We start from the raw sequence: 26,736 nt of genomic DNA, 5'->3' as shown, positions 1-26,736 counted from the left end.
GGGGCACCCATTCTTATTGTTCCACAGACAGATGTTGAAGAACCACAGAGCTATGAAGAAATTTTCCAAGATGAAAGTTCAAGCAAGTGGGAGCTGACATAACTTCCACATGGGAAGAAGACATTGCACAACAAGTGAGTATATCAGGTGAAGACTGAGCGTGATGTCAGTAAGAGGTACAAGGCTAGACTTGTTGAAAAATGCTTTCAGCAGATGCAGATTGTTGCCCATACAGTGGGAGTTGTAAGAAGAGACAAGAGTGACCCAGAAAATAACTTGGAGGTGCAAAGCTATGTGGAGCCTGATGATGTGTTAACTGAGGGTGTTACTCTTAAGAAACTGAAGTTGTGCATAGCTTCAGTTAGTCTTTTGGAGTAAATACATAGGTTTTGAGTTACAGAGGTGGAGGATTCAAGGTGGAGGATACATGTTAAAGAAAAAGGCGACACCGCTAGTGGAGAATATCAGCTTGAGGAAGGAGATGTTGCAGCCCGTGTACCTGTCTTCAAGTGAGAGAATTGTTAGAAATAGTGGAGCCCGGTCCACTATGCTTGGGCAGTTACTTTGCTTTGGAGAGTCACACTTCTTCATTCTTCACAATTCACAAAATAATCACTCTCGCCTTCCTCTTTTGTGAAGTGAAGCATCTCTTTGCTCCCTCCTGTTCGTGATAAAAAGCTTTGAATGACTCTCCTTGGGTTTTGTAGTCACGCTTTGAGTTCTTCTTCGGTTTCCTCGGGATAGAGGAAGGTTTCCTCGGGGCAGAAGAAGAGAAGTGCAAGGAGGAGTAGTTCCTTGCGGCAGAAGGAAGAAGAAGGAAGAAAAAGAAGATTGTTCTCCTTAAGCTTCTTCTTGGTGGCTTGCGACAGAAGAGAAATTGAGTTTATTTCTCTTGTAAGTTTGTCTTTTTCAGTGTATCTCGGTGTAGAGTTTCTTCGGTGCATCTCGGTGTAGAGAGAGAAGAACAGAGAACAACGAAGTGAAAGTGAGAGATTCCTCTTGTAAGTCGAGGTGATCGACTGGTGTAAATTTTCTCAAGTAGTAAAATCCTCCACAACTCCTTGGACGTAGACAATTTGCCGAACCACATAAATCTGTGTTTTCTTTTCTGGTGTGAATTTTTCTCATTCTATTTTTCACTTCTTCGATCATTTTTCTGTGTGATTTATATATATACTACATCAACTGGTATATATACATCTCGCAACAACAACAAACTTGAGAGTTAAATGCCTTTTAGTCAATAAGAAAATATTTTTTTTATAAATAATGCACTTAACCCTAATTTTCTATAATTTTAGTAGAGCTAAATATAATAGAGGGATGGTGAAGATAATCATAAGGTGTTAGCATGACAACAATGATTAGACAGTTATTATCGAGTAATAATGGACAGATGATGGTGGTCAGATGATAATGATTAAATCAAGGCGATCAAAGTATGTCTTCTTAAATGATAATTATTGAATAATAATAATCGAGTTATGACAGCTAGATTATGATGATAAAACAATGCTGGATATACCATGATGGTCGCGTGGTTATGGTCAAAACACAATGATTGAGCATTGACAACAAAGATTCTACATGTACCTACGTCCAAACAAGCAACTGCAAAAAAATAAAAATAAAAAATAAAAAATAAAAAATAAAAAACACATTCTACACCAATCATTAATCAAAGACTTCTCTTAAAATTTCATTGCCAAATGGTTGGCTAGCCTTTGATAACCACATGATTGAGTCGAGAAAAATTACGTGTGATAAACTGGACGTGTGGTTTACAGTGTGGTGCGATCCATATTGTTGCCCAATGTCCAAACAATGAATGTAATATTTTCTTGTTTGAGTGGACCTATCTTACAAGTAGCAAATTTTGTGGCCAACCTTCCTCACTCAAAATTGCAAGGCTTTTATTTTCTTAATGATTTCCTAATATAAAATAGTGACTAAAATATGAATGTATGGTATGTTATTTTATGATTAGGATGTCATTAATTAATGATTAATATTCTTAGATAACATAAACTTGAAATATAATAAATTCATGTATTATGGTTAATAGTATAAAAAATTCAAAATAAATGGGATATAACTTCAAAATTAAGACTAAATAATTAAGATAAGTAGGAACCATTGAAGAATTATATAGTAAAAATAATATCGTAAAAATTTGTTGGGAAAAATATATTTTATAAAATTACACATGTTTAAAGTTTAAAAATTAAAGATTATATAAAAATAGTAAAAATATCTATTATTTAAGTTTAAAAATAAGATTATAAAAATAGAATTAAATGTTTTTAATAGAAATATAAAAGATTTGTTAACAAAATAAAAAAAGATTCAAAATTTATAAAAAAAAAATACAAAAATTAGGAGATCAATAAACAATTAAGATTGAAATAACAATAAATCAATTATTAAAAAAATGACGCAAATAATTAATTAAAAAAATAAAAGTGCAAATCCATAATTAAATTATAAACCATAAAATTTGTCATTTTTTGCTAAAATATTTAAGAAAATTTATAAAATAATTATGAGCCAATCACATACATGCCCACACAATTCTTAAATATTTATATATTTGGCATTTAAATTTAAATTTTTATATTTATAACACTCAAATCTTAAGTATCACATAAATAATATAATTATCGTAACTTCTAAAACGTGAAATACACTTTTCCATATATAGATAAATAAGTATATAATAATGAAGTATACTATACATAAATCTTCCTATTACTTAATTAATAGTTGCAACAAAAATTAAAGCATTATAGTGGCTTTTACATACGTGAATTAATAGTTGCAACAAAAATTAAAGCATTATAGTGGCTTTTACATACGTGGCACATAATTTTTATTTATTTACATATCTCACACATAAACATTCATATTTACATACATAACACCCAAATCCTTAATATCACATGAAAAGTGCATTGTTTTCATTTTTAAAAATAGAAAGTCATTATTATGCATAGTTTTAAAGCACAAGAAAGTAAGTTTAAAAATGTAAGTCTAAGAAATGTAAATACATAAAACTATGTGCAAACTATGTAAATTTCCTAATATTATAATAATAGGTTAAAAGGAAGTGATTCAACTGACTAGATGAAGACAAAGAAGACGGACACTGTATAGAGAGAGAAGGCACGGGTTTCGGAAGCTCAATCTCGTGAGACGACGGTACTCTCTTCTTCATTGGTTTTAGCTACTATGATTTCAGTGAAAATAAGATCCACTAAGTAGTTTGCTGCAAAGATCAAGTGGAGCACTTCCGATCGAGCTCTGTTTCGTGTTATTTGGTTCGGAGTGGGAGAAGATTCCATTGAAATGGTGAATCTGAGGTTCCTTCTTGAGTTAGGGTTTCGAACCCCTTCGTAAGGAAGGAGACTCGGCGGGGTATCGATTTCTTTCTCTTGTTTTGTAGGAAGTCGTTATTCTGTAATTGGACTGTATGTACTGAGTTCTACGTCGGCTTGAGCTTCGATTTCATACTCATTCATCGCGATAAGAAACCGTTTTGACAAAATTGATAGCTAGAGGTTTGATAGAGCATGCTTTGTTGACCAACAAATTGGCATCTGATTATTTAAAGGAGACCATTGTTGTAATTTGTAGTGATATGGTGCTGCTTTCTGGAGAGGAAATTTGGGGAGGAAGAAGAGTTTCTTTCATTCCGGAATATTAACTATTTTGATATTTACAGGTGTTCTACTTTCATAGATTTTTCGGTCTGGAGAATCATGGCAGGAGAAGTTGAAGAGTGCATTGCTCATCAGGTTTTACTCTTCCTGCGCTATTGTTTTACTGATTTTAATATACAAATTGATGCATATGTTTATGACATCAATGTGCTGTAAGTGTAAATATCAAAATTTGGGTGTCACATATGTAAATCCATATGCATGTAATTTTGTTTTCGGTTTTTTATTACGGGATCTTCGTTCATATATTAAGGGGCACATTTACATTCATACTACACAATTTTTCTTTATTTATATATCTAACATCCAAGCATTCATATTTATATGTATACCACTCAAATCCTTAACTTCACATAAAAAAATACCCTTGAAGAAAACACATTTGACAAGGCTAGTGGTGGACCTTATAAAAAGAGAGGGGGGTTATCTTTCTCCACAATCAATAGTGAAATCTGCACTGACAACAAAATATAGCCGTTAATTGAGTTAAACTGTATAACATTATTGAGCGTTTTTGTGCTCTGATCCTTTTTCTCTTATAAGTTTCTATAGTTTTTGCCCGTTTCCCAGCATTTCACATAAGATCTATTTGATTGGGGCTTGAGTCGAAGCTAATACATTTCACATAGGATCTATTTGTTTTGTAGCATTTTTTAAATAAATTCATTTGTTTAACATAACCTGTATCAAAATTACAATGAAACATGAATTATCATTAAGTAATATTATTTAAACCTTAACTAATTAAAAGTAGTATAAATTTTTAAATACAATAGAATTATCTTAATAAAATATCTTATTAATCATAGTTTATTTAATTATGAGTAATTAAGCTATTTAATGCTTAAGTATCATAATTATCTTTATAAAACATTATATTAATCATACTAAGTTTTTTTATTATGTACAATCAAGTGTCATATTTTTTATTTTTATTAAGTTAATAAAAATCATTGTGTCAATCTAGGACGTTCCCTGTAAATGACGCACTATATGGATATTTTATTAAGGTAATATGATAAAATGAAAATATTTATAATATAACATTTATTATAATATTTATTAGAATTAAATGAAAATATGTCACTCCATAGGACACATTTGATAAAAATGACTAGTCGACCCCACTTAGTGGGATAAAGACTTGTTGTTATTGTTGTTGCTATATTAATAATTATCATAACTTAATAGCAATGAAAGAATTATCTTGATAAAATTTTTATTATCTCTTAATTAATCTAAATAAATAATTAATTATTAATTTTAGGTTAATTATATGTTATTAATTGTTCCCTATTTGTAATGGTTTACCTAGCCCTTTTAAGGTAGGGTTTTCATTAGCTCAGTGTTAATCAAACTTCCCATTAGTGTTTATGCCCTTTTTATATGTTTTATGGCTTTAAAAAGTCGTCTCAAAGCTGGTGCACGTCGTTTGGGCATAAAAGGCCAACTTATTTTCTTAGAAAAATACTTCGAAAAAAAAAGCTTTTAGAATGAATTTTTTAATCTTTTTCACAAAGCATTAACTTATATTTCATCCTCCTTAATGAATGAAAAATTGAAGCTCAACCAAAATAGATCTTGTTGGCCTTAAGTATTCTGAGACCACTTGTTGGCAACCGCTTTCTTATGGTGTTTTACCTCTTATCGATCATTCTTAATATCATACTTATAAAAGTTCTTCATTTCTTCTACTTCTTGTGATGGAAGTATCAACATATATTATTAATACCTCGCAATGTGCTCATGGATGCCACCTCACTAACCGCGTGGGCTATTTTATCGTAATTAATTGTATAGCTAAATTTTAGTTTCTGATTTTGTATACTTCCTATTAAGTAACTCTTCGAGTCTTGTATTGTTATGAGTAAAATTCTGGAATAAAATTCATACCTAAGAGCATCAACCCTGAATATGGTCAAATTCTGTTCATATAGTTAGCTATTTAGATGGAGTTTATAAATAAGGTTCCTTTCTGATAAAACGTGTACTAATTTGTAGCGTTTTTTTTTAGTGAAACCCACCTGTAGCAGTTACCCTTTTCATGAACTTAATCTATTTGCAATTTTAATTTCAAACCATGTAATACATTACTTAGTAAGAATGCACTACTATATAGTTACATATTCTTTTATCATGCCATGCTCTGCGCCCCTTTGTGCTGTTTTTATTTAGGGGCATTTACATGCATAGCACCTCAGTACCTTAAACCTATACATGAAAAGGTGTATTTCAGTTTTAAAAAGTGCCTTCAGTGTTATTTTTGATGTGATAGAAAAGATTTTGAGTGCTATGTGTAAATATGAATGTTTACGTGTGAGATATGTAAAAAAGTAATGAAATTGTTTAATAGGTATGTAAATTTCTCTGTTGTTTATGATTCTAGGCTATTACCTATAGACATCAAAAGGTCAATTTTTTCTGCATTAATGTTGTGCTTCTTCTGGTTTCTCCTCTCATGGAATATTGTTTCTTGGCCCGTTTGATCTTTGGCAGTCTGGCAGTTTACCAAGCGGTTCCATATCATTTGGAAGATTTGATCTTGGATCTTTGTCTTGGGAAAAAAGGTCGACATTCTCTCATAACCGATATCTCGAAGAAGTCGAAAAATACTCCACGCCAGGTTCTGTTACCAGAAAGAAAGAATACTTTGAAGCTCATTTCAAGAAAAAGGCACTTCTTCATCAGGTTTCTGAAGAGAATGAGAAGGGAAATGAATCTAAACATGTTGAAAGCATTGTTGTTCATAACGATGGTATTATCAAAGATTTCGTTTTTCGTGGTAACGAAGAATTGGTTGAAGTTTCTCGGGATGATAAAAATGCTCCCTCAGTCTTAGATGATAGTGAAATATTTGAACTTCAAAAAGAGGAAATGTCATCAGCAGAATTAAATATGGGATTTTCGTCTTTGAACAGTGAAGAATACGCTGAGCCATTTAATGAACATTCAGCTTTTAATGTTGTGAAATTAGATGAAGGTGGTTCTTTTGAGATTGTGGAAGATAAGGCCGTGGATGATAGTGGAAATATTGAAAATTTGGCTGAAAATGGAGATGTTTCCTTAAATATCATCGAGACCAAGAAAAACAATGAGGCCGTCAAAATGAAAAGTCAAAAGGTTTCAACGAAGGTAATTAATGGATGTGAATTATATTCATTGCTAGTTGTATTTTTTTTAATTATTTTACATTTTGATCTGAAATCTAAACCGAGTTTCTCAAACATCTATTTTATGGCTCAATGTTTTGAAATTAATTTGCCTACTCTTTTACGTGCGGTTTCATAAGAAGCATCCAAACTCTGTATATTGATGTATTTTATTGGTTTTTTGTTCATTTAATAGATTGGACTCACAGAGCATTTTTTTGGCAAATTCAGGAATGAATTTCATTTAGTGTTTTTATTCATGCTAATCTCAATTAACAATTATTATAATGCTTTTTTCGCTTAGTGTTCTGAATGCTCCATTCATTCATGCCAAGTGTCATGTGAAATATTAAAATTGAAATTCCTATTTCTTGAAATATACTAGTGGTTCTCTCCATAGCTAGTGCTGTTCAAATTTAATGTTTCAAATTCCACCTCTTCACAACTTATTTTAAGAAGTTAGTTACTTATCACTTTTTAAGCTCAACAATGTTCTCTTAAGACGCTTATGTCTTTGATGTTTGTCTTTTAAGGCATATATACATAATTACCTCCCAATATTATTTTATTCACCACCCATTTCCTATTTTGTGCCCATGAATTATATGAGAGCTCATTGTACTATAATCTATATATTTATTCAAATCGCCACTTATAATTACTCTTTCTCATAAACACGTTGTCAATATGCGGAGCATTAGTAGTGCTGTTTTAAGTAGTAACAACATTTAGAATATCCTCATTCATAATTTACTTCACTGAAATTATCAATATCCTTCTTCACTTAGCAATTTTAGCTTTATCTCACTGCTATACCTTCTTCATTTTGAAAGTGCATCTATCTAAGGAGAACATATTCACATTAAACATATAATGAGGTGTCCAATACAAACAGTTATTTATCTTTTACAAATATTTTGTAGATCATCAAATGCCAAATATGAACAATAGAAGAATATATCATGAGATGTTAACTGCAATAGATTTCAGATCTTGCAAAATCTAAAAATAATTTAAAATCACTTAAAATATTATTATTTAAATCTGCAATAGAACTAAAGCAAATTAATCAACTTTCATGCAATTTTTAATTAGAATAAAAATAGAGAATAAAACCAGACAGAGAAAGCCAAGCCACATACTTGAATATGGGCATTTTATTGCAAAAATATTACAAAAGACCAAAAAAAGTGGAAGTCTTTCCTCAGCCAAATCTTTCTTGCAGAATTTCGGAAACCATTGTAATCAAACATACAAAAATTGGAAAAGAGCCAAAAATTTTGGATCGAAGTTAAATTTTTAGAATTTTAGCCTGCACAAGTCCAACAACTTGGTATTCAATATCCAATAATCTCCTTCTATATATTTGGCTTTTTCCTCTCTTTAGGTTGCTTAGCTTGTTCAAATTATAAAACATTTATTTTCTTCTTATAACTTTGTTTGCTAAATTCAAAGTTCACTCCATGTTGCAAATCTAGTCTTGATATCAAAATTGCTTTGCTTACCCATATTCATTTTTTATTAAGAAAAATGTCAAAATGGTCACTTGACTCTTTGTCAGGGGTAATTTTAGTCTCAGTTTATAGAAATTAAGTAGTGTCATTCTTTGCGAATGGCTTAGAACAATCAAACATCAAATCATGACTCATTTGTTGAAAATGATTGTATTGTCCTCATCCTTCAAAAGTCATGACCCAGAGCTTTGGAGGTGGGACGCAGGGTTTGGAGAGCAGCGGAACCAACTGGCGGGATGACCGACTAAACTGACCAGAATAGTTCTTGGTCTAGTCCCCTATTGGACCGACCAATCTTCTTACGAGCGAGAGCTACCGCGCCTTTCCACCTTTGCCTGTCTGGTTGTGTAGTTTTTCGCTCTTCCTTTTCTGGTTTCCGCCTTAAGGGGAAGCCTCCCCTTCCTATTTTATCTCCTAGCTTGTATACATTTGTTGTTTTGCTATTTTAGGGTTAGCTTTTGATTACTTACAGATTTTAGATTTTTGTCAGGTCAGTTGTCGACCTCCATTTTCACCTTCGGGAGTTGTATCCGAATGATTGGGTGGTGCTCCAGCTGTATCTTTCTCCTATTTTCTTTTGCACCCTTCCACATCACTCATTGCCGCCATACCTTGCTGCAGCCATCGTAGCAACACTCGGATTGCTATTTTTTGCAGCCTTCAGCCTACCAACTGCCTCTCCCTCCTTTCCAGCATTGCTGCTGCCCAAACCACACCTCCTTCCTACTGTTCCAGCCCACTGTTGACCTCATTTTTAGTGAGGTCTTAGTACACCTCCTTCCTACTGTTCCAGCCCACCCACGGCGTCGCCGCCGTGCAGGACAGCCTGGGAACACCTCCTTCCTGTTGTCCCGCCGCTATCCAACCAACTCCTCATCCACCATCCAGGCAGCAACCATACTTGATGTCCCTACATTTTCGCACCTCCACATTAGTGCCACTAGTATTCTCTTGCTGCCGCCAATCCCGTTAGTCATTCCGATCCACTTAGCTAACCTCCACAACCTTGGGATACACTTTAGTGGTGTTTGTTTGTGTCTTATTATTGTATTACTCCGTTCAAGTGTGTTAGTTGTAATCGTTTATTTGCTTCAAGTAATAATTTTGTTGTTTTATTTTGGTTTGGATTAACACCTATATCAAGTCAATTTGTGGAGTTTGATAGTATTCGAAGTGAGAGGGATTGCTCATGATAAATCTTTGGAAGATTTACATAGATACCACTTAATTCTTATGAATTTACATATCTAACACCTAAACTTCAATTTTTGCATATATGCCACTTTACCCATGCATCAAAAGATGTATTTAACTTTTTTGAAGTTAAAAATAGTGGTATTTTTGTTGTTTTAAAAATGATTTGGCTGTTATAAATGTAAAAAGTGAAGTATAGGTGTTAGATATATTAGTGCAATTGAGTGGTATGTATGTAAATGCCACTAAATTTTTTGTTCTTTCTGTACTTAATAGACTCCTCTAATGTATTTCGGATGATTCAAATTTTATTGCACATTCTGGAGCTAGCCGCTGAAGCTCTGTTTGATTTACTGATAACTATTATCTTATTAGTTATTCTTCTTTTTTTGTCGTTCAGAGTAGTGCTACAGTTGATGCGAAAGCTGGAAAGTCGCAATTTAAGGCGCATTTGTCTAAACAGCAGATGCCAAAGAAAGCTTCGAAGAACGGAAATTCTATTTCATGCGGAAAGATTAAGAAAGCTGACAAGCAAAATATACCAATAAAACTGGAAAAATCAGTACCTTCAAAAGTTCCATTTCCTACGTCTGCAGAAAATGGGAATTTCAAAACAATGGTAAGAAAGGTTTATCCATATTCGTGTTTCTCATCATTATGTTCCGAGGGGCATCTGACATTTGTATTATCACGAAGGCTTAAAAATTTTAAGAGTTCAAGTGATTATATGCAATTTTGTAAAATGGGAATGTTGATATCATGTTAATCACAGCTAAAACATAAATATTTGTGATATGATTATTTCTTTTTGGGAAATTTACATCACAGAATTCTTATGTATTTATATATCGTACCTAAACTTCCATTTTTACATGCATAGCACTTTGGTGCTTTAAACCTATAAATTAAAATGTGTATTTCACTTTAAAAAAAAGTGATAATAGTGTTATTTTTTCATGTGATTGTTGAAGATTTGAGTGCTATGTGTGTAAATAGGAAAGTTTAGGCGTGAGAAAGTAAATACATAAGAACTGTGTGCCGTGTATGTTAATGCCCCTTTCTTTTGTCACTAAACTAGAGTCGGCACTAAGCTCAAAATATTTTTAAACAGTCTAATGAGTTATTTAAACTTTTTTGGTTGTTTTGCAGGCTTCTAGAAATATGAAAACTAAAACTAGTTCAGAGATTAAAAGGTACCTTCTACAGTCTTTTCAGGCTTACAAATGCAAATTACTTGATTAATCCGACTTTTTTGGTGCTAATTTTTTCTCAAACATTATGTACACTTTACAGTGTGGAAAGCGTAAAAGCAAAGAAGGCTGAAGTTATGCCCCATCTAGTTGAAAGAAGAGGAAGTGATGTGCCCCATCCTGTAAACAGGTTGCTGGACAGAATTACTTTATTTTGTGTGGTTTAGTGTTTTCTTTAATCACCATTAATTATTCTAAAAAGAAGGAATTGTTAAAATAAAACCTGCATTGCACATTCATAACATTGGTTTAAAATAGGGTATTACATTATTTTACAAATAAACCCCTAGATTTCTTCAATATTTGCCTTTTTACCTCTAGGACCCTAAATAAGGTCCAATTCACAAAACTCTCCCTCAAGATGGGAAATAGATATCCACTAAACCCATCTTGTCACATGATCTAGACAAATTTAATGAACTAAAACATTTAGTGAGGCAGTCGGCCACTGGCTCTTCAGTGGCTACGTGACTTAGCTCCAATAGCCTGTTATTTAGCTTCTCCTTGATGAAGAATCTATTAATATCCATATATTTGGTTCAATTGTGTTGCACGAGATTGTTGGCAATGCTGCTTGCGGACTTGTTGAACCACAACTTCATTTGAGTTTTTGGTCCACCTTGAGCTCGACCAACAAGGCTCTCAGCCACATCACCTCGACAACTCCTAAGGCGATGACCTTATACTCCGCCTCTGTTATTGACCTTGCTACTACAGACTATTTCTTGTTCTTCCAAGAGACCAAGTTGGCACCTACAAACATGCAGTATCATGAGGTGGATCTTCCATCATCTGCACATCTCGCATTGTCAGTATCACAAAAGCCCTCAATGTCTACATGCTCATTTATTTTGAAGATCAACCCTTTCTTTGGTGCACTTTTCAGATACCTCAAAATATAATACACGGCATCTACATGGCCTTTCCTTGGATCTTGTATGTAGCGACACACCACACTTACTACAAAAAATATGTTGGGTCGAGTGTGACACAGGTAAGTTAGATGGCCCACCAATTTCTGATACCTCGCACGATGGTTCTTTTGCCTGCACTCATCTTGGCCTTTTGGTAAATTGGAGAGGTTGTACATGCCTGCTTTCATGACGAGATCTAGTACATATTTTCTCTGGGATAAGACCATCCTCTTAGATTCACGGGTCACTTCAATCCCAAGAAAATATATGAGCTTTCCAAGATCTTTCACCTCAAATTCATTGCCAAATCTTATATTTTATTGGGCAATCTCTGCTTCGTCATCACCGATGATAATATTGTTTTCGACATATACAAAAGTATACTTGTGTGACCTTTATGTGTCGAAAGAACAACATATGATTTGTATTGATCTGTCGATATCTTATGCCCACCGTAACTTTTCTAAACTTATCAAACAAGGCTCGAGGAGACTATTTCAAGCCATACAGTGACTAATCGAGCCTACACACCTTGTTTACTATCTAGATTGTTATGAATTTTGATGATATCTCCATATATACCTTCCTTAGTAACTCACTACGAAGAAATGCATTTTTCACATCAAGGTGGTGTAATCTCCACCCACTATTCACTGCTAGAGAAATCAGTGTCTTCGTTGTGTTCATATTTGCTACTGGTGTAAATGTTTCATCATAGAATGCCATATATATGACTATACCCTTTCGCCACCAGTCGTGTTTTGTAACGCTCCACCTTCCCTTATAGAGTTTGCTTTACTGTGAAGATTCAATTACACCCAACTACCTTTTTACCTGCCGGTAGTTGCACTATCTACAATGTTTGCTTTTTATCGAGAGCCCTAAGCTCTTCCTGTATAGCCGTTTTCCACTTGGGATTCTTCTTTGCAACCTGCCAACACCTGTGTATAGATACAATGTCTAAAGATGCAATGAATGCTCCTTGTAAAAGCAATAGAATATGAAACAAAGTTAGTAATGTCATGTTCTCACCCAAAACAATCGGGAGAATGTCCCACATTGTTATGAGAGTTCCTCCTCAAAGTTGAAGGGTTAGGAGGAGGAGGAATCATATCACCCGAGAGTTCTAAGTCAGAGGTGGATGGTGTAAGTGTCTCAAGAGTCGGAGAAGATCGAGACATGGAACTAGCTGGTACAAGTGGCATTACAGGCACCGTTCCATCATATTTTGCTTCATTCTCCGTGTATACACCCTTATCTCACATTCAGCCTAAATCTCACTACCTTTGGGTTCACTTTTCTCATTTTCCAGTTCCTCAACTGATTCATTCCACATTACAGGATAAGAATTGCTCCCACGTGCACCACCGTCTCACCATTGCTACTCAGCCCTCTTGCCTCATTTTTATTGAGTCACTGAAGGGTGAGGTCTTCTTTCGAGAGTACTATGGTTCAAATTCTTTAATGACACATCCATGCTCATAAACAGTTTCTTCTCTATTCGGCTTCAGCAGACGTACCCCTTATGAATAGCAAAATAATCAATGAATTGCATTTCATAGCTCTGGGATCCAGCTTCTCTACTGATGATATATTATCCTTAACAAAATATGCACTTCCGAGCACCTTCAATGAGAGGATTCCACTATTATCTTCTTTCAACATTTGATTAGAAAACTTTCAATCCAACACCCTCGGGGGCATCCTGTTGATTATTTGAGCAATTTTTAAAACTTTTCTAGAACGTGTCTATTCATCTTTTCCGTTACTCTATTTTGTGTCAGTGTGTATATGCTTGTGGTTTGATGTTATATTCTTTGGGCTGATAAGTATTCCCCAAATGCTTTGTTGGTATATTTTGTTATATTATCACATCTTAATACCTTCACTACTACACTATATTGAGCCTGGATTGCATTGTGGATGTTTTTAAAGCAAACAAACACATCATCTTTATTTTTCATCAGATATAACCATGTAACACGAGAAAAACAATAACTACAGATCACAAAATATCGATAATCTTTCATAGAACTTGTAGAGAAAAGTTCATAAACATCAGAATGTATCAAGTAAAAAAATACCAGAACTCATATTCCTAAAACTGATATAAGAGTTCATAGTAAACTTACCAAACTCAAAAGCATCACGAACCATATTTTGTTTATTTGCCTTTTCATACAAAGTAGGATACAATCGAGTCAATAAATTAAAACAAGAGTCTCCTATGCACCTGCGATGTAGCAGCAACACATCCTCCACACTCCTAAATTCTTTTACTCTAACACTCTTTACCATGGATTTTAAAGTAGAGTTCATTCCCTCTGGTCCAAGTACCGGAGTACGCTATGTCACGTTCCAGTCACAATTGTTCGACCGGTCCCTTCCCTTAAAAGATCACCTTAGGAATATCAAAAGAAACATTACATTTTAGTTGAAGAATAATAACACTAATGAAATAAATGTTCACTGAAAAAAAGAAATAGACAAAACATTAGAGAAAGTCATATAATTGATAACCTTTAATGTACCCTTACCAACTACAGACTGTGTTGTGTCATAAACGGTTTGGATGCTCTCTGGTACTGTTGGGGGGTGGGAATTATAGCTAAAAACATCTCTAGCATTACTTGCATATGTTGAGATGCATTATAATCTACTATCCATTTTTGATGATCTTGTGATGGAAATAGAGACAAGAGCATGTGTATCATAAGTACCTTTGTCAGAGTGAACATGAGTGACAATGTTAATCTTTGATTACGGCTGGTTGGAAGCATCCTCATACCCATCTCCTGCTGCTTTCAGCTTTCTCTTCAACTACTCTAGACACTCACGATCTTAATTGGTAAAAACCTCTCTCCCTCTGCTACAATTAGATTTTTCCGGCACCCCATTTTCTACCTTTTCTACTAGCTTATCCACGACCACGTCCTCCACCTTGTCCATGTCCACCTGTCTCTCTCTTGTTAGGTGACCTAGGACAGGTCTTGCTTAGATGCCCAACTTCACCACAGTAGTAATACTTACGAGTCTCTCTCGGGACGCATATCATACCTGAGCTCGAGACGGTCAAAGCTGATCGCGCACCCGGTAGTCTACTCGACTCAGAATGTAGCTCGTCGACTCTCACAACAATGTCCTCATCTAGTGAAGGGATACTCGAATGAGCTAGAAGGGTGATCTCCTATGATCAGAGGTCGGGTTCAGATGGACCAGGAACTGCATAGTCCTCATATGTGTAAAGATCTCTCATTTCTCGCACTTATGATTGCCACAACTCGACATCGATGAGAAGTGATCAAGATCTTCCCACAACCGCTCCAGATCTACGGTGTATTCCTTAATCAATCTATCACTATGTATCAATGCTTCTATCTCCTGTTGAATCTGGAACACCCTCATGCAGTTTTCAATCCCATCATAAATCCTTTTCAGCTTTGCCCATATGTCTCTCACCTTTCAAATGCCTTTTACTAAAGAGGCAATTGACGAGATCTTCGAGTTGAGTAGCTAGGTGTAGATTATGGTGTATGTGGTCCTTCACTTATCCTCCTCAGCACTGTCACTTTTTGGATCGACCCCCGTCAGATATCACTTGTCACTTCTATACTAGCGCAACCTTGATTCAAAGTGACCGTTCGGATATGTGGCAAGTCCATCAAGTTTTACATCCACAGGAGGGAGATTTAGTTTCTTTTGGGTCGGAATAAGTGCTAAGGCAGTGGCTCCTGTTGAGACGCTAGCTCTTTCGTTGAGCCAAACCAAAGCCTTCAAAACTTCAGGATCTATCTTCCCTGGAAGTTTCAATTTCTTACCTCTCACACTATTTTTGTCTCCTGACATCCTCAATCACAAGGATTCAAGTCTAGATCACGTCAGCGATCACATCTCATGTGTGTCATCCCTCTATGTCCTCCCTGCTTAGTGATAATCGCCACTGTGTCACGAAGATTCAAGCTAGGCGCTTTGTTGCCTTTCCTCTAATCGCGACTGTATTGCGATTGCTGAGGGTTCACATCTAGACGGCTAAAACGAATGGAAGCAGGTGGGATCCAATGAAGGAGTGCATCAACTAGAGGGAATTGTGCGACATCAGGGGTTTTGGAATGAGCGATAACAAACGAAATGGGCCGATGTGTGATTCTGGGCTGGAGAATATCGATTCGAATGATGTCAGACTGGAACAAGGAATCATGGTGAGTGTGAGCCTGACGAAAGGTTGCATCCAACTGTGTCAGTGCCTTTTGTTATTGTGGCTTTCCGGTTAGAAGATGTTTAAAGAGTAATGATGGGAACAAGATAGGTGGGGAAGAGTAGGGGAGAGTGTAAATGACTGATTTGGACACGACAAAGTATTTAGGAGGGAGACAAGATTGCAAGTTCTTGATATCAGCGAATCCATCAAAGGTGGCGATTATGTTGGAGGGGCCACTATGTAAGACTTGGAAGGGATTGAGAATGTTTATGATACTTACAGGATAGTACAAGAAGTTCCTAAAGGGTTGTAATTTGATTTTATGGTCGTGGATGAAGAAATTGAAGAATGATAACTTTCAGTGGGGGAAAGTGACGACCCAGACTTTTGAGCAGTTCAAGAAAGCCACGTCGAGTGTACAAGTGCTTATGGCAAGAACCCAACTCAAGCCAATTTATGAGTGGGAGCCACACAAATTGATCCAACAATAGTTTTCGTTTTTTACACCTTGAAGACAATGTGTCTTTTTGGGATGAGAGTATTATTACGCCGGCACCAATGGACAATTTAGTCTTTTCTGCGCACAAGAGTAATTTAGTCTTTTGTTATTTATTATTGTTTAGTACAAATAGGACTAATATGTTTATGGTTAGGGTTATGCATAAGATTGTTGTCTTGAGTCTTACGAGAGATTTCCCCCCTCGCGAATCGTAGCATTTGGGAGAGATCACATACCTCTCGAATTATAGGTGCTTATCTTATGCATTTGTGTTAAGTTGTTTGATGTTCTTGCCATAAAATATTCGTTTGCACAGATTTATGTGAAAAAATCAATTTGGTTTGTATTAGAAATTTATAGAATGGTTGTCTTTCAATTCTATGAAGGATAAACTAAGGGAAATTTATGTTAGATTGATGGCACGAGTTGTATCCATCGAGTGTAAATACTAGGAAGTAAATTTATGTAGCGTGGACATGTACCACAAACGGTAGAAAATTTGTGCGTAAGATAACTTTATAAAATTATTATTAAAGGATTAGAAAAGAAAATGGGAAGATTTAATTCTTAAGGTTATATGGATATAAACTATGCAAAAATATTTTTTTAGAATAGGTTTAAATTCTTTATGCACTGCCAGTAGGAGCGGATGGATAAATTTTACAAAGTTAACCCCAAACATTTTGTATAAGGCTAATGATGATAATGATTATAATGATGAAGAAGATGACAAGGGCCATAAGAAGGCAGCTCATTATACTATTACTTCTATTTTAATTAGTTCAGATTACTGCTTTTGAAGATTTATTTAAGGAGGATTTACATGCATAACACTTGATTCATATGTATTTACATATTAAACTCGTAACTTTAATTTTTACATATATGCCATCTTTTGCATCTTATCCATGCATAAGATGTGTATTTCACTTTTTAAAATTTAACATGAATGTATTTTTTATGTAATATGAAAGATTTGCATCATATAAATGTAAAAAGTAAAGTTTGGGTGTTTGATGTATCTGTTCAAATTTCTAGTACCGTTGCTTTTTTTACATTGATTTATTTCTGCTGTAGGGTTAAATCGAGCTCTAAGGCGGAAGATAAGCAAAGTCCTGCTGCCTTTAAATTTAAAAGCAGTGAAAGGGCTGAGAAAAGAAAAGAGGCAAGAATTTGGATTACTTTTAATTAATATTCTGCTTGAATATTTACTCATCTGATTGAGCAGCTTAGATTTTAGTATATGATCTGTGTTGTATAGTATTACTTGAAGTTGGAGGAGAAGCTTCATACTAAAGTGGCTGAGATGAATGAGATTCAAGCCAGAACTGAGGTTTGTTTATTTCAAGCAATTAAATGAGGGGCATTTAAATGCATGGCAAACCATTCTTATGTAATTACATATATCACACCAACACTTTCATGTTTACCCGCATGGCACTCAAATCCTTAATATCACATTAAAAATAACACTATTGCCACTTTTTAAAAGTGAAATACGTTTTCTTTTGTGTAGGCTTAAAGCACCCGAGTGTTATGTGTATAAATATGAAAGTTTAGGTGTGAGATGTAAATACATAAGAATTGTGTGCTAGGTATGTAAATATCCATTAAACCATATCTTCTTTCAGGTCTATGTTATTAACTGTAGAAGTTGGCTAATTATTAATAAAATATTGGAAGATTTACATAAATTATTATTTCTTTCCTATTAGCCTCCCTCATTATGTATTTTCTATTTGTTTTATTCTATTTAATTTTTTTCTTTTAGTGCATCATTGTAATTGAGTTTAAATACTCCTTATTCTATAAATAAAATTATGCTACTTTAGTCACAAATATAACATGGTATCAAAGTTATGACTCTAACCTTAGAGGTTCCACCCTAGCCTGCTGGTAGCCACCTTCCAGAATCTATCGTTTTCCTCAGCCGCAAGTTCTCTGTTCGGCTCCTTTCTGCCGCTAAGCCCAACATCTACTGCTCCTTCTAACCACTGTTCGATTGTTTTGTCGTGAAGTTGTTGCCAATGTTGATTTCAGCCGCCGTTAATTTCCAGCTTGTTTTTGTGGTTGTTTTGTTCCAAAATTTTTCCAGCCATTGGACATCCCTATTGCCAGCCTTTCTTTTGTCTCGACAACCTGACATCATCATTGGCTCTGTTGGAAGTACGACGAATTCGTCCACCATCGAACCTCCTACTTACGCTATGCATGAGTCCACCGGAGGATCGCCACTTACCTCAATCCCAAATCGGAAGATCAGAAGCCAACATGAACTTCTTGATCACAACCTATAAACTGAAGGACAATAACTTTTTCCAACCATCCCAAGCGGTGTCTTTGTTCATCATAGGACGTGAGAAGTTTGGTTACCTCACAGGTATGGTTCATGGCCTCCAAAGACTGACCCGTCATATGGAGCTTGGGAAGTAGAGAACTCCATAGTCATGTCGTGGTTGATCAACTCCATGAAGACTTCGATTGGTCATTCATATATGTTCCTCCCTTCAGGAAGTGCACTCTGGACGTTTGTCTGTGATGCCTACTCAGATGTAGGAAATTTCGGCCAACTTTATGAGGTATCTAAGAAACTCTGGAAGGTAAAACATGGCTCAATGACTGTGACAGAGTACTATAATGACCCTGTTGCGCTATGGATAGAATGCAACCCATACTACGACTACACTTGGGATTTTCCAGCCGATCTATCCCTCTTCCAGAAGATTGTAGTAAATGATCGCATGCTTCAATTTTTGGCCGGTTTTAACAAAGATCTTGACGAAGTCTGGGGCTGCATTCTTGGTCGCGATCCTCTTTCGGTCGTACAACCTTCACCGAGATTCGTCAAGAAGAAAGCGGTAGATTTGTTATGCTCGACACTCCTATCCCTTCAGCCAAATCCTCCGGCTTGATCTCAAAAAGTGCTCAGTCCTCGTCCATGCCATCTCGGACTGTTCACTCCACTTGCGGTTACTGTAACAAACCAACAACACTCGAGAAAAGTGTTGGAAACTTTATGATAAGTCGACATATAAACCTTCGACCAAATCTTCTGCTACCAAAGGTCTCACGGTGTCGTTCGAGCACACCGCAACTCAACCGACTCCTATCTTGAACATCCCGAAATCCTCCAAACCCCTGTAAAAACTAGATTGAGCAATTAATCATACTTTTTGGAGCCAATCAAGTATACAAGTCTATCGATCTCACACTTCCGACAAGATACACTTTCTATGACCCTCATAGTTTATTCCTCTTCTAGTTTGTAGATTATTGATTCAGGTGCCACAGATCACATGACTGGATGCTGACAATCTTTCCCGATTAACTATTTGTGCTCTGGAAAAAATACCGTCAGAATTATCAATGGCTCTGATAGTTTCATTGTTGATAAAGGATTGATCGTACTAATAACCGATCTAACTCTGGAGTCTGTTTTACATGTTATTGTTGACCTCAATTTTCATGAGGTCTAGTTTTTCTCGTAGGAGTTAGGATCTAGCCAGTTACAATATAACTTTTTATTTGTCAGCAAGTTGGTGAATGTTATTGCTTGTATTGTTAATTTCTCTTTTGTTGGTTTTGTTTTTCAAGATCGTTGTTCGGGGAGGCTGATTGGAATTGGAGAGTGGCTGGTCTCTACTATTTCTAAGAGAAGAGCACAGAGAGTGAGAGCACACCTCTCAGGAGTTGTAAATTATCTCGAGTCATTGAATGTTTCATTATGTTATTGCATTAACATTTAAGTTGTTATATTTTTCAATATTTTAAAAAAATTATATTCTTTAATGTTTTCTAATAAAAATATTTCTAGTTTCAATTGTGAGATATGCTAGTTTGTTAAACATCATCTGGTCAATTGTCCGCCCTACACTTAACGTGTTTTCCACCAATTTCTCTCTTATTCATAGTGACCTATGTGGACCCTCTCACACTCCCAGCTACACAAATAAACAATAGTTCATAATTTTGATTGATGACTACATTCAGATGACATGAGTCTATATTTTATAGATAAATCCAAAGTTGTTGTCACCTTCCAAAACATCTACATATTCATTTTAATTCAATTTAAAACCCCTATTCAAGTCTTTCGGACCAATAATGACTGTGAATTTCTTAACTCTATTTTGGGTAAATTATTGGTAAGGACATCCTCCACCATAGCTCGTGTACGAACATTCAACAAAATGGGGTTGCCGAGAGTAAAACCTTCATTTTCTCGACGTTGCTTACTCCATTTTGTTTCAATCCAATGTCCCGAACTGGTTTTGGAACGATGTCATTCTCACTGCGACTAATCTCATAAATAGTCCATTCTAAAATTCATAGGTTTTGAACCCTCTTAGCCATCTTGATGTCATGCTTTCCTACTAATTGGGTTTTCTCCACGTTAGATCTCAAGATTTTTGGGTGCACTGCCTTTGTTACGAACATTGCTCCCAATCAGAGTAAACTTGACCTCAAATCCATAACATGTGTCTTTCTTGGTACCCCACCACTCAAAAGGGGTATCAGTGTCTTAATTCAGCTATTAACAAAATTTATGTGAGTGCTGCTGTCTCCTTTTTTCTTTGAAAGAGTTCCCTATTTTTCTAGCTCGACCCCAAGTGAGGGGGAGCTTGGATTCCTAGACAGCGTCCCTTTCCTACTTCTATGGATGTTTCCCCCATTGTTACTGTCACTAAGGAGTCTCTTGTTCCACTGAGTGCTCCATTTGATGAGTCCTCTGGTTTGTTCATATCGAACTCGAAGTGTCATGCTATTATTACTTATTCATATTTGATACAGCGAAGGCATAGTATTTTTTTTTCTCAAAAAAAAAAAAAAATAAAACTCATTGGCTCCAAGCATGAGGGAATGCTACACGTTTGATAATTTCTCCTCCGACCAGAATGAAAGATCCCATTGAAGCGGCTAATCCCATACATATTGTATGTACATCTGGTAACACAAATTGCATACTATCATAAGTGGATATTTCTGGTATTACCCATCCACCTAGAGAATTTATAAACAAATAAAGATCTCTAGTATCTCATCCGTTGATTCTTCAACATCAGTCGGTTCAGACCTCCACTTAGTTTCACCCAAGCTTCATCCTGGTCATGGTTAGATCACCCAGGTTCGGGTCCATAAGCAGTGTCAATCGCCCTATGAAGACTCACTTTCGCTACGACTACGGTGGATTCCCTTAACCAAGCCAGTGCCTATGAGTCGCCGGCTCATTCTTCAACAGGCAGCGGGCAGAGATCACCTTCTCCTCCCACTGCTTGGGAGCTCACGGTTTCATGTTCTATTTCACTCCCCGATGGGGGTTCTTTTCACCTTTCCCTCACGGTATTTCTTCACTATCGGTCACCCAGGAGTATTTAGCCTTGCAAGGTGGTCCTTGCTGATTCACACGGGATTCCACATGCTACTCGGGTCAGAGCGTAAGCTAGTGATGCTTTCGATTATTGGACTCTCGCCATCTAGGGTGTAGCACTCCATCGCTTCGCCTAGTAGCATGACGCTTGTATTGCTCTCCCACAACCCCATTTTCACGATTTAGACTGCTCCCATTTCGCTCGCTGCTATTACGGGAATCGCTTTGGTGGTGCACCATCGCCTCCTCCCATTATCCATTTCTACACTCGGCACACCCGTTGCAATGCTCCTACTCTAGAACCCACTACTTTCTTACAAGGTCTTGACTCCACTCCGGGCAACATCCTCAGCACAACTCCTCCACATGGTGAGGTGAGTTCACCAATTAAGGTATGCTTCCTCTACTCTTTGACAAAATGTCTCTTTCCGCAGTTTATCACCAACCTACAGAGCATTTGCTACTGCCCCGATGGACCACCAAATCCTAGCTACTATTGAGGTTGCTTTTGCTGATCCGGCTTGGAATACAACAATAATGGAGGAGATGAATGTTCTTCGAGGGAACCATAAGTGAGACGTCATTGATCTTCCTCAGGATAAAAAAGTTGTGGGCCCCAATGGATTTTCAACACCAATTTCAACTCTGATGGATCATTTGATCGCAAAAAAGTTTTTTGTTGGTTGCTAAAGGATACACACAGGCCTATGGAGTTGATTATGAGGAGACATTTGCTCTAGTGGCCAAGTTAAACATTATTCGGGTCCTAATTTCCCTTGCGGTGGATCTGGATTGGCCTTTGTTTCAGTTATATATCAAGAATGCATTCTTGAATGGAGAGCTTACAGAAAAGGTATACATGTCACTCCCTTCCGACTTTGACTCTACTGCTTCCAAAAGGACAAGTGCGCGGGCTGTGCAAGTTCCTTTATGGGCTAAAGCAGTCCCTAAGATCCTGGTTCGACAAGTTGATAAAGGTGGTTGTGTGTCATGGTTTTTCTTAGGCTCAATCTGATCACACTCTTTTCTTTCAGCATTCCTCTAATAGCCAGTTAGCTATTCTTATTGTTTACGATCTATTAATATTGGAGTCCTTGAAAGACATTTTTGTTAAATCATTTGAAATGAATAATTTGTGATCTCTCTGGTACTTTTTAGGCATGGAAGTGACTCGATCATCTCACAGCATTTGCCCATCCCAACGCAAATATGTGATTGATCTCTTTCAGAGAATAACAATCTTCTTTGCAAACCAGTGGCTGTCTTTATAGATCCCAATGAAAAATTATCTGGCATTCTCAATGTTGTGCCTGTCAACAAGACTTACTACCGGTGCTTGTGAGGAAACTCATCAACCTCGCCCATACTCACTTTAAAATATACCACGTAGTTGGTACAATGAGTCAGTTCATGCATGACCCGTTTGAGTACTATCTCCAATCTGTCCACCAGATTCTCCACTATTTAAAAGGTACACCGGGCTCATTTTTCTCTCGTCACACCTCTCGGTTTATTGTTGTCTATACAAATGTTGATTGGGGTGGGTCGGTTCGTAATCAACGTTCCACCTCGAGGTATTGCTCATTTGTATGTGGAAATCTTGTCACATGAAAAAACAAAAACCAATTTATGGTTTCCGGGTGCAGTGCTGAAGTCGAATTGTAGTCCATGTCCTCAGGGATCTGTGAAGCCCTCTGGTTACGCATCATGCTTCGTGAACTTCATATAACAACCTCTATTCCGCTGCAACACTTTTGCAATAATGATACTTTCATCAACATTACTCACAATCCAATCCAGCATGATCGTACCAAATATGTGGAGATTGACTGACAATTCATTAAGGAAAAGATTAAGTCCGGGAAAATTTGTGTTACTTGTGTGCCCTCCAACGGTCAACTGGCGAATATTCTTATTAAGAATCTTCTTGTTCAATGAATTCAAATTCGAGGTGAACATGACTGTTATACTTTAACTTGAGGGGAGTATTAGATTTGTAACAATCAAATCTCTAGCTGTTATTACTTATTATGGCTTTCCTTTTTTACTTATTATTTCTTTTCTATTACTCTTTATTCCTTTATTATGTATTTCTTATTTGTGTTTTTCTATTTTATTTCTTTTTTATTGTAATTGGGTTTAAATACTTCTCGTTCTATTTGTAAAATTATACTCTAGTCACAAATTTAACACACACACACAGTGATTTATATATAGACTTTATATATATATATATATATATATAGATCTAGATATAAAGTTTTTTCTATGAATGAAAAGGTGTATGTCACTTTTTAAAAGAAATAAAATTAATTTTTTTGATGTGATATGAAAGATTTGGGTGGTATAAATGTGAAAAGCAAAATTATGGTGTTAGACATGTAAATAACCCTAAAATTTTTCATTCTGTTAGATGATGATGATTATGGTGTCTTGCTTTATAATTTATTCTAGTTGTACTTGTACAATAGACTCCTATTTGAGTTGCTACTAGGAACTATGGTACTTCTGCTCTTTTTTTTTTTTCTTGGGGCAAATACTTCCATACCACGTAGTTCTTATTTATTTACATATTTTCACTCAAATCTTTAATATCACATCAAAAATACCATGCTCACTATTTTTTAAAAAGTGAAATACATCGATTGATGCATAGGTTTATGACCCCAAGGTGTTTTAAATATAAATATCAAACTTTAGATGTTAGATATGTAAATACATTAGAATTGTGTGGTATGTATGTAAATTTCCCTTTTTTTTCTTTCCTAGGAAATTGTATGATGCAGACCTTTTTCTAGTTTGAAAAATGAAATTTATGTTGCTTACCAATGGCCACCATTGGTTTATCTGCAGGAGATAAAAGAAGCAGAGATGAAACAATTTCGCAAAAGCCTCAACTTCAAAGCAACTCCTATGCCATCTTTCTATCTTGAAACTACAAAACTCTCTGAAGTAAAAAAGGTATATTTTCGTGTTACGACCTTCGTTTAGTTTGGCTATTTTTTGCTCGGAGATCAAAGGTCAATGGATTATTGATTCTTTTTTTTTCTTTTTTCTTTTTCGCTCGGTTCAAACTTATAACATGCTAAGCTATGGGACAAAATTTTTTCTTGATCCAGTGTTGAAGCTGATTTCAACATTGGCTTGGATTGAAAGGAGTTGGCTTGAATTTAACTCTAAATTTGAATTGTTTATATGTATTAGGAGAAAATGTCAAAATGGCCGCCTGTTCTTTTTGCATATGGGTTAAAAAAGTCCCCGGTGAGCACTATTTTAGCCACTATTAAAATAGTCTGGGTACTATTTAACACTTCTATAAATTCTGGGACTAAAATGACCTCATCTAAATAGTCACACGATCATTTTGATACTTTTATATATTTGTGTGTATGGTACATTTTTGGCTTGATTCAATCAAATCAATCAGATCCATAAGACAATTTTGAGCCAAATACATGATCGAGACAATTTCAAGCCGGCATAAATTAGCTGGAAAACAAATCATTCTCAACCCAACTATCAAATTATAGAGTGCATAGTTTCTCGCATCATTATTAGACAAAATATCGTGGAAGACAAGGCGGTCATGGAGAATTGATTAAGCTATATCCATTGTGATTTAAGGTTTATTGGTTAAATTACAAAAATTATTTCATGAATTGTTATGTTTTTGTGCATAGACCTCACCCAATACCTACAATATTGTCTCTTTAATTCATAAAGATAACTAAACATGTTACGTCATATCAAATATGTTTCGCTTTAAAAAAAATAGCGAAGTATTTATGATCAAATTTAGAAAACTCTTCTTCTCATTGTGAAGCATTTCAAGGACCCTGAAACAGTACTTTCTTACAATATAATCTGTCAGTAAATAACTACTTTTGGAAATTTGTTCAATAATCTTACACCATCAAAAACAACTGAATGCAGACATCTACCACACTATCTAAATCTCCAATCACTCCGAGCAAGTCCTCAACTCCTCTAACTCAGCCATCTTCAACATCAAATCAACAAACACCTCCGCCATGTGAGTTCACACACGACAAAACACAACCCATCTCTCCTTCCATCTCGATCGCCACAGAAAAAGTCAGAGGTACCGAAACATCGAACCATTCATCGAAAAAGCCTGTTGGTTCGAGGGGCGAAGAGAAAGTCAAGTTCAATTCATTGCAAAGTCAAGGTAATGGTATGCGAAAGAAAGTAGAGAGTAAGGGGTTGTATGGCAAAGGTTTTAGCAGTTCTAGTAAATCCTGTAAATCCGAATTTACTAAATCCAGCCAACAACACGATTTAGCAAATGCGGAACTTAAGAGAAAAGTGTGAAAGTTGCCATTTTCGGTCTCGTAATATTGAAGTGAAATACAACTTAAATCCATTACCATACCATGCCGCGGAGTGGGATAAGGAGGGTGGTTGTGGGAAAGGTGAAGGGTACTGTTCATGTTGCCTCCCAAGTCAAATTTGTAAGTATAATTTAATTAATTTGTTGATGGCAGTTGGTAGAAACCTCTAATTATTGTACTCTAATTGTTACAGTTGATCTTAGGAAATCTCAATATTTTTGTGTACCTTAATAAACTTTCCTTGCTTGTTTGTTCTTTTTTTGAGCAAATTTTGATTATAATTAGGTATAATAGTTGATTTTTTCATCAGTTTCTTAGGAGCATTTGCATACATACCACCTAATTCTTATGAATTTATATATTTAACATCTAGGCTTTACTTTTTACATTTATACCTTTCAAATCTTTCACAATTTTTACTTTAAAAATGTGGAGTACACCTTTTTCATGTATAGGTAAAGTCGCATGTGTATAAAAATGGATGTTTTGATGTTAGATATGTCAATACATAGGAGTTGTGGGGTATGTTTGCAAATATTCCTTTATTGAATTATGTTCTAATTCAAATTTGATTATGAT

General features: G+C 35.6%; 1 protein-coding gene across 2 annotated transcripts; it reads left to right on the top strand.

The window, feature by feature from the left end:
* Nucleotides 1–3,130: 3,130 nt before the first annotated feature.
* LOC110019285 (protein WVD2-like 7) lies at nt 3,131–26,378 on the top strand. 2 transcript variants are annotated; one of them, XM_020716903.1, is made up of 10 exons: nt 3,131–3,414; nt 3,722–3,794; nt 6,216–6,851; nt 9,977–10,195; nt 10,726–10,769; nt 10,870–10,956; nt 17,515–17,602; nt 17,699–17,770; nt 24,659–24,766; nt 25,739–26,378. In XM_020716903.1, the coding sequence occupies exons 2-10, from the start codon at nt 3,759–3,761 to the stop codon at nt 26,135–26,137; spliced, it is 1,689 nt and encodes a 562-aa protein (XP_020572562.1). In that variant the 5' UTR covers nt 3,131–3,414; nt 3,722–3,758; the 3' UTR covers nt 26,138–26,378. The 2 variants fall into 2 exon arrangements, with proteins under 2 accessions (XP_020572562.1, XP_020572563.1); XM_020716904.1 differs by having other exon boundaries at nt 3,135–3,198.
* Nucleotides 26,379–26,736: the final 358 nt, after the last annotated feature.

The sequence above is a fragment of the Phalaenopsis equestris genome, unplaced genomic scaffold (genome assembly GCF_001263595.1).
Source record: "Phalaenopsis equestris unplaced genomic scaffold, ASM126359v1 Scaffold000054, whole genome shotgun sequence".
Lineage (NCBI taxonomy): Eukaryota > Viridiplantae > Streptophyta > Magnoliopsida > Asparagales > Orchidaceae > Phalaenopsis > Phalaenopsis equestris.
This window is presented reverse-complemented; position numbering and strand designations above follow the sequence as displayed.